This window comes from Phalaenopsis equestris, unplaced genomic scaffold, assembly GCF_001263595.1.
Source record: "Phalaenopsis equestris unplaced genomic scaffold, ASM126359v1 Scaffold000002, whole genome shotgun sequence".
NCBI lineage: Eukaryota > Viridiplantae > Streptophyta > Magnoliopsida > Asparagales > Orchidaceae > Phalaenopsis > Phalaenopsis equestris.
The window spans coordinates 51,637,606-51,647,263 of NW_018164444.1; the positions used below are offsets into that span (position 1 = coordinate 51,637,606).

At 42.8% G+C, this 9,658-nt stretch overlaps 1 protein-coding gene across 1 annotated transcript in view; it reads right to left on the reverse strand.

The window, feature by feature from the left end:
• The window catches only part of LOC110032328 (limonoid UDP-glucosyltransferase-like), a gene marked incomplete in the record, with an annotated part of 1,783 nt that extends 376 nt beyond the window's left edge, over nt 1-1,407 (reverse strand). Inside the window, 2 exon segments of the mRNA XM_020735922.1 lie at nt 23-288; nt 377-1,407. Coding sequence (XP_020591581.1) covers nt 23-288; nt 377-1,324 — 1,214 coding nt within the window.
• Nucleotides 1,408-9,658: the final 8,251 nt, after the last annotated feature.

The following is a 9,658-nucleotide window of genomic DNA, read 5'->3' on the forward strand; positions in this document are numbered from 1 at the left end:
CCCCCCCGCGCCTCCGGCGCCGGGCAGCCGAATGCCGACGCCGTAGACGTCACAGAGGAACTTGGCGTCGGGAACCTGGTCCCCCCACTGCGGGTATGCAACCACCGGCACACCGGCGGCTATGAGCTCCAACGTAGAGTTCCAGCCGCAGTGTGTGACGAAGCAGGCGATGGCCGGATGAGCCAATACCTGCTCCTGCGGACTCCAGCCCACGAGCAAGCCCTTTCCCTCTGCTTCAATCTCCTTCTCGTATCCTTCTGGGAGCAGCTCCCGAAGATTCTCCCTCACCTGTAAGCGAAATTAATACCAATTTATCAAACATTTCTGTAATTGTCACGCTGCATACATGTTAATTACTATAAATGTAGGACAGTACCACCCAGAGGAAGGGGCGGCCGGAATTCTTAAACCCATGAGCCAGCTCCTGCATCTCTTCGGAGCTAAGCATGACGATACTACCAGCCGAGATGTAGACAACAGATCTCCGTTCATGCTTGTCGAGCCAGTCGAGGCAATGGTCGGCAGCCTTCCATATATCAGCTCTAACCTTCTCCTGAGGCTCGCCAGCGTCGACGAGGGGACCGACAGGTATCACCGGCAACAGCTCGGCTATAGCCTTGAAAGCGTCCCTCTCGAGCTCCTCAAATGAGTTGGCGAACACCCATCGGGCCCGGGAGATGTTGTGGAATTGTGCCAGGATGACTTTGGTGAGGGGCTTGTAGGGGTTGGAGGGGAGAAGAAAAGTGGGGAGGTCTTGGGGCCCCATGGGCGGGAGGCCTGGCAGGTGGATTGTCAGGTCCGGGTTTTCGTCGGTGGGAAAGTGGGCGAGGCGGTGGTGGAAGTGGTAGTATGTGGAGAAGACGGCGCAGGACTGAACCCAGAGTACGGCACTTGGGATGCGGAGCTGGGCGGCGACATCGAGAGCCCAGGGGAGGAAGGGGTTGTTGACGAGACAGGAAACGGGGCGGCCGGAGTGTGCCTGGAGGTTGATGAGATGGGTTAGAGAAGGAGGGCCGTTGGAGTCCAGTCGGGCCATGAGAACATCCAGATCGTCTCGCTTCGGGTCGTCTGGATCGGCGCCATCGTGGAAGAACTCAAAGCGGAGGAAACCGTGGCCGATAGGGATGGCGTCGGCTTCGTAGGCGGATGCGGTGGAGCCATTGGAGGCCGCTTTGATGCGGCGGCCGAAATCGAGCGTGGTGGAGAATGTCACAAGTGGCCCCTTGGCTGCGATCCGTTTCGCCATTCGAAGGAGCGGGTTTACGTGGCCTTGCCCGGGGAAGGAAACGAAGAGGAAGTGCAACAGTGGTTCGGCCTCGCCCATCTTCTTCTTCTTCTTCTCCTTTGTTTTTCAGCTCTTTTCTCACTGTAACTGGTCAGAATAATTATAGTAATAATGAGAGGGAGGTTGGCCTTGAATATATTTATTATTAGATTATTATATAGTTGGGTATGGCCGGGGGGAAGGTTTGGAGTTTTGGAGTCACGTGAGTGTCACGTGATGAATTTTTATGGAGACTGGTTTTGATTTGTAGGGAGATGGCTGTGAGTTACGCACCTGAATCACGTGGCCGCGGGTGTATCATCCATGATAAATGGTGGAGACGGTTCCGTATGCGGGATAGATGGTTTTGATTGGGTTGTATTCCTGTGTGGTACTACCCGGGGGAGTTGGTAGGCAAGTTGATGGATAAAATTTTTGGAATAAACATATGGATACTTATTAAGCTAGCATTTATTGATTTTTTTTTAATTACTAAAGCACAATTTGGGCTGTGATTGGGCCAATTTGAACCTGAGTATGTCATGATTTGAAACTAGCTCGATCGAATCACAAGTTGTTCATGTTAAGTTCGAGCTTGAAATGAGGTTCAAAAGTATGTCTATATTTAGGTTCATTCAAATTTTCAATGCTCATATTTTATTTGCCTGACTTATTTCTATTAATTAAAAGGCTAAAAAGTTTAAATGAGTACTTAATTTTTTATAAAAAAATCATTTGATTTTGTGCATAAAAAATATGTTGGTACTGATCCTGAGCAGATGCAATGGTCTAGAGGAAGAAAGTACAATGAGGGAATGCACGCCAATAGAAGAACGTGAGGCCCACTTATTTGATATAGTGCAACTATCTAAGCCAAAGTGAGTAAAGTCAGAGTCAATCGAGCCACGAGGAATGTGAAGAGATGATCGAATGATTCAAGTTTGAATTGTTCGACATAAATGAGATAACGAGACATCCGAGACAACTACCACTAATTAATGGGTAACAATCCAACACTTTCTGAATTCTGCTCACAATGATATATATGGGCAGTGAGAATCTCATTAATCCATTGTTTTGTATTACTCATTAGATGATGAGGCATTTGGTTATCCTAAGAGAGTCATAGTTGCTCCCACCATTTACCCGCGCTTGATTGAATTTCATCACTTTAACATTCAAATCATGTGGCAAAAATCATTGCGTGAGCATTCGATGAGACCAACACAATGTTTTATTTGAATTAAAATGTTGGATTCCTCTTAACAGTACTAGTATTTAGTGGGTTGTTTGACATCCGGGCAAGGCCCCGAGGGGAGTCGTTCCCAATCTATCCCCTAGCCCGTACACAGCGAGTCACTCTCCTTGTAGGTGCAGCTCAACCAGTACGTTGATAGCCGAAGGATTCGGGGCTGGGACCCTTATGCTCAACCCTCAAAGTCAATCCTTTTCTTGAAGTTACAAATCCATTTTGTCAACTTCCTTTGCCTACATCGCTCCACCGACAAGAGGTTTTCACCTTGGAGATCTTATGTGGTTATGAGTACAACCAGACATTAATGGCACTCGAGCCTCTAGATTTTCAAGGGCCACTAAAGGCGCACCAGACACCTTTTAACATGAGGTGCTCTTCTAGTTACGGGACCCTGCCTCTGACTGATTTGTTTGTAAGGCTGACAGGCTGTCAAGCAGAAAAAATAACTTTTCCCAACCCCCACCCCCCCACGGCGTCTCTGGACTACCTAACATTGACTTCAGTTTCCACATCCCGCTTGGGAATTTTAACCCAACTCCCTTTCTAAGCTCACACGAAGGCTTGATCTTTGCTGAGCCTCCCCCGTTTCTTAGGATCGACTAACACATATACAAGTGTAGTTCATATGGAACATTTTCCCCTTCCGCCTTCAAATCTATCATTTGAATATTTGCTACTACCACAAAGATATGCACCAACTATCACTCTAAAGAAGATCGTGCCCCAAATTTTACGATAGTTTTCACACTCTCCTACGCTTCCGGGTTTTGTCATTGCCCCAATGGTTGGGTGTGTGTCGTGCATTTAAGCGTCATCAACCATTTTCAGGGCAACTTTTTTTGGCATGTAAGTTGTTACAAAATTCTTAGTGTATTTCAGCTTCCATAACCATCGTCCTGAAGTTTTAATTAACCAATATCCTTTTTGGGGTTTGAGTTAGCGCACAGTAACTCGGCTTTTGGTTCATCTCGCATCAGCAATTATGCTTACCAACAAATGCCTGCTTGGATCCCTCAATCTCATGGCATGGCTCATCGAATCAGCCTAGCCATTCCGTCGATTTATTGTCTGAGAATAGCTCAACAAAGTTGTGCCCCCGATGCTCCTAATCTGTGGGTTTACTCTATATAACTCCGTCCGGAGCTCCAGTTATATTGGGAGAAACTTCAGAGGGAACCACCTACTAGTTGGTTTGATTATTCCTTCTCCCTTATACCCGATTTAAATTAACGATTTGCACATCGATATCACTGCGGACCTCCACCACAAGTCCTATGACTTCACCAAATTGAGTAAGAGTTCTTCATGTTTCGAGTCGCGGTATGTATGCTCCCGCTCGAACCCTTCAAATAAGATCTGGGTCGGTCGGCGGTTGATGCGGGATTCAGAAAAAGTGATATTAAATTAATAATGATGATGCAATGTAATCCAAACAATAATGTAACTTTAATGAAAATAATTTATCTTTAAAACCTCTTTTAAAGTCTCAATTCCTTTTACTAAAGTCTCAATTCCCTTTTACATATAACGCAAGTATATGTATCGTTGAAGTAATACAGGGCTTTAATGAAGTCATAGATATTAATCCCACAGGGAAGCTGAAAATTTATATAAACTAGCTATTTATATTCTATTATAAGCTAAAAAAAACAAAGTAAAATACAAAGTTTGAAGTTAAAATACTTAAGTGAAATGTTACTAAATATGCAAATGTACGACTATAACAAGTAAATCAAACTAGATGCTAAACTTTCAAAAGTAAATTGTTGAAATAAAATAAAGGTTTTGTTGACGAAAAGTTCAAGTATGAGAAAACATCATTCCTCTTTTTACAATAAAAATAGGGCTTGTGAAGAAATTGAAATCATTTGAAAAATATATTTAAAAACTGTTTTGTGTCAAAGTTTTGTGTCAAATAGGACCAATCATATTCTCTAGTCTCTCTCAAGCGCTATAAAGAAATTTGATTAATCCAGAGTTTGGTCCTTAATTCTGTGGTTATGTTGGGAGAATACCAGCTATCACTCCAGAGCTCCCACTACTCCCTCATCTGAGGGCTAACATGCTCACATTAGTTTCCAATCAACTGAACCAAATTGAGGATTCTAATATGTCACTTTAAAATCTTCCAATTTTACAACAAGTATATTTCCCTATTTATTTGTAACCAATCTCATAGATGAAATACTCTCCCATGAAATCAAATGTGATTTTCTCTTTATTTTAGAAATTATATCCCCTTTTCAGAACATATATTTCTCAACACATTTTTAAAATTCAATTGACTATATCAAAAAGTAAATGAAGATCAGAGTTCAAATTATCACAAATTATTGACATTTAAAACTGTAGAAAACAAAATCAATTATTCACAAAATCATTTCTTCAAAGTAGGGAGAAGGATAAATAAGATTACTCAGAATTCATGAGAATCATAAGATAAAACACAGATTCCATATGCAAAAATAAGTTTACAAACAAAAGAATGAAAAATACAACTTAACTCACAATCCTTCCCAAGCAAATTCCTAGAAGTTCTCTCCAAGTCTTTCCCTCTTTACAATCACTCTCAATTTTCTCTTAGAAATGTAATGAAGAAATGTAATGAAGAATAATGAAGAAGAAATCTCTCACATTCTCTCTCCTCTTATAACCCTAGAATAAAATCTCCTATTCTCTCTCTCTCTAACTCATGCCAATTCTCTCCCTCTCGTCATACTCTAGAAGTCCCTCCTCCTTTTGGGCTGCTTTCCCTGAAAAGAGTTGCAATCTTCCTCTAAACTTCAAAAGTCAAAACTTTGAATTTCAAAAGCTGTGCCTCTTGATCCAAGAGTCAAATCCTTTCAAATTGGAACCTTCCATAGTGTCTAAATGCATTGAATCACTCCATGAGATTTTTAGAACAAGTGTCCCTTTGAAATATCGCCCAAAATTCATCTTGAACCGCCTTAATTTAAAATGTCGAGCCTGGCATATCATGCATCAGCGCTATGGATTTTGGCGCATCATGTCAGAGCGCTGGCGCATGATGCGCCAAATCCCATGATTGGCTGTTTTGCTCCAAATTTTGTTTCTTTTGCCATTTTTTTCTCCAAATGCCTAAAAATAATATAAATGCAACAAAAATATAAAAATATTTTTCTTTAAAGTGCAATATCACCAAAAATAGACATAAAAATGGTACTTAAAATGGTATATTATTTTTGTGTATTAGCGGTGCATCCATAAAATAGGATCCAATGCATCATCTTTCTTGCACTCGCCGGGCTTCGACACTCATGGGCTCACATGCATGCTAGGCTCGTTGGCCCGTATTTCATGATAGGTTGAATAGGGCGCCCATGGGCCATTACGACGAGCATGCGAGAGCCCATCAGAGCTTCCTTGATCAACCCATGGTGTGTTTGTCGATTGCACCGATGATTTCTCCGCAAGTGTTGATCGCCTAGGCTCTTGTTCCTAGGGAGGCCTAAAATGATTAGCACCTCGAGTCGAGCGACGAACAAGACATAGTCAATTCACTTTGAGTCGAGGTGCACCGTCAACCCTTATCAGCTTATCTTCTAACGATTTTAAGCACCATTTGACTCTCTTTTTAAAATCCTTCTCATCTTTCCTTCATGATACTTGTTTGATATCGATCTCTCGCCATATTTAGTCTTGGATAGAATTTATTGCTTAATTAGGGATGCATTTTCAAACTATCCTACTTATCAAAAGTGCCTCATGTTGTGACTAGGTTCAGGCCGTGCGGGGTTCTCACCCCCCACAACACCTCTTTCAAGGGACTTGAACCCGATCTATTGTCGAGGATGCTTCTCTAGACTACTTTTGGAATCAATATTTGATATCACAGGTGTTGGGTAACCACTTTAATAACTCGGGATGACTTGGTATCCATTCATACCATCTGAAGGCTCATGATACTCATCTGGACCTCCTAATACGTCCCATGAGCATGAAGTCAGGATTGATACTAATTTTTTACCTACCCTGGTAAACTCACTATGGAATGAAATTGACATTGACTCTAGGCATGTTTAACATTTGTCTCAATGTTTAGAAACCTTATCCCATTGATTCGAACTCATTTCTAATCATCTAGAGCAACGAAGCTCATACATAGGCGTTACTGGGTGTGAATTAGGGTTTCAGACCACTTTTGATTTGTACGGGAATGCTTGTTATATATAAAGGTTATTCTGGTGTTGTGTCGTATTTGTGGCCCTTTTACGATTGTTAGAAATCATCTTCCATTTATTCAGGATCCTCTGAGGTCAAGGGAACTTGTTCAAGATCTACGTCGCGCACCAAGGTATCAAACCAAAGGTTTGAACCGGCGTGACCAAGCCCAGTTGCGGCGTGGTCACACCAAAATGACACCAAAATATGCTCCAGACAAAGAACACAGAGTAATTAAGCCCTTAATGTGGCATAGCCATGCTAGGACACTGGTGTGACCATGCCAATTTTGGGCGTGGTCATGTCGACATTAAGAAAAATCAGGGTTTAAACCCTTTGGCATGGTGTGACCACGCCAATTTCAGACGTGTTTTCGTTTATTTTTCTCTCTTTTATTTTAGAAGGAGTAGCCAGCTTGTCGATCGTCATATACTTATCCTATTCAAATAAATCTCCTTTCCGAACCAGATCAATGATTCAAAGAGGAGAGAAACCAAATAAAAAGGGACATACGACAAAATGTCAAACAAGAGAACACAAAACGTGGAGAGCCTACGTGCGGTAAACCTCGCAAGGATGGGTTAAGAGTGTTCGTCCAAACAAGATCGGGCGAAATCACCTTAAATCGATATCCGCGAAAGAATACTTACGTAGACTACCCATAACCAGAGATTCAGGTGTAGGTGTCTGTTCTGGGGTCAAGAGCACTCCCAAGAGGACGTATCCCACTTGGTTAATTTCATCTTGGGGGGTACCTAAGAATGCTCTTGATAAAAGGAGTTTCGCTTGGATTATCGTGAACCTGGGGCAATAGGTACTCAAAGGAAGGTTATTTTGTGTGGGAACAGTCCCGATGTTTCAAAGCTCGTGCTAAGCCATCGGGCAGAGAGGGAGTCTCTCATATCTCGAATGGGTAGTGTCTCATCAGCACACGGGGCCCACAAAATAACCTAAATCATCTTGACGGGGACATCCCAACACGTTAAAGCACGTCCGGGCCATGAGGGCAGAGGACAAATCGTCGTATCTCAAATGGGCGGCAGCTCATCGGCATCGAGCCGTCAAAATGATATCAATGAAGTCAAGGAGCGACATGGTTCAAAAGGGGCTCAACAAAAAGGAATGTAGAGTGATCCTAAAAGGTAGAGGTAACTGGGTCGGGGTATCACGGACCCGTCATCCACAGCTACTAGGACCCTAAGTCTGTCTACCTAGTCATGAAGATAGTCGACCCAACACAACCTGAGATCCCTGGTTAGAAATTCATGAATTGCATCGTCCATAGAAATCTCGATAGCCCTAAAGTCAAAGGAACGAAACTCTATCTTATGACTAAAAGCTGGAGCTTAAAGAGGTGGGACTTATACCTGCCAAAGTGGCAAGGATGCCTCAGGAAGGAAAAGAAAATGGACGTTCAGCTACAAAGCTGGAAACGCTCCAAACAAAAGGACTTGCACCCTGTTTGGGTCGGGGAGCCTTCTAACACTCTAGGCGCACTAGACACCCACCTATACAGAGGTATGCTGGGCCAGTCAGGTTGGAGAAGCACGGGGACTCCTCCTCAGGACATGCAAATATGATGCAGTTATCTAGAACGGTCCTTAAGTATTGTGGAGGCCCTATTAATATAAGCAGGAAAGTAAATGTGAAAATTTTTAAATCCTGAATATTTTAATCCTAAATTTTAATTATCTTGAATATTTTATTTAGGATTTTGTAGAAAATTATAATTTTAGGGTCCTTAATGAGCCTATATTATATCGTAAAATCCCAGATCACAGAAAAAAATAAGGAAAACACATGCAAGTGCAAACATGCAATATGATGCAAAAAGCAAAAAAAACAAGTCAAATCAAAATAATTAACAGACCGATGTTGCTGGGTCGGCAACATATCCCAGAAAATAAAAAGGAGGTCGGACTCCGCATATACATGCCCAATCCTAATTTTATACATCAATAGAAAATGCAGAATTAAGATACGGAGCACGAGCATCTGCTCCTGGTCCCCTCCACGTGGTTCCCGCATCCACGAGGTTCCCACGCCAAACGCCTCGGAACCCGTGCCAGTATCTTATTTCTGCTACAGGACTCTCCTACTCTAAAAGTACATAGGAAAATAAAAGAATCAATCTTGCATGAAAACAAGTGTCAGCGGGAAAGCTCACATGTAAATAACGTATCATGAGCCATGCCTTAAAAGTGGGGGAGCTAATAGCACCTGCAAGCAAAAGGGTCAGAAATCATTATTTGCTCCCCTATAGTGGTACATGTGTGTGTGCAAATAAATAGGCATGACTCCCTGCAGAAGAACACCCTAACATACTACCACACATATGCAATATGCAGTCACATCACAAGCACAATGCAAAAGAAATATACCTGACTACGACAACCAATCCAGCAGAGAACAATAGTCAGGCATCAAAAAGACTACCTAGCACCCTAAATCCTAGCCTAGCAGACCATCTAACGAAATGTGTGTCAACTTAGTATCTAAGTGCGGGGCATGTCTGAGTATAGTATGACTTTGACAGGGTCGTCATATCGGCCCCATCCTAAAGATCCGAAGGATCTAAAGAGTGTCACGAAGAGTTGTGACACGACTTAGATCTATTAGATCTTTAGCACAGTCATACTCGTGTCAATCCCGATGACTTAATTCACATTGCTCACCGGGATCAACCCAACAAGCAATGCTCGTTAAGGCATCGCGACCAACACGGGGTCACTCTCCTAACGAGTCTGGCCCGCTATCCATGCAAACATGCAAATGCAAATGCAAATGCAATTAGTCATGTGATAGAAGTGATGAGTGTACCGTGAGGCAGTGACTCAGGAAAAGGTGGGCATGTCGTAGAGCCAGCGGCCCAAAAAAATGGGTGTGCCGTAGCGACAGTGACCAAAAGGGATACGTGGAGGCAGTGGCCTGGGGAAAGGGGTACCGTAGCGGCAGGG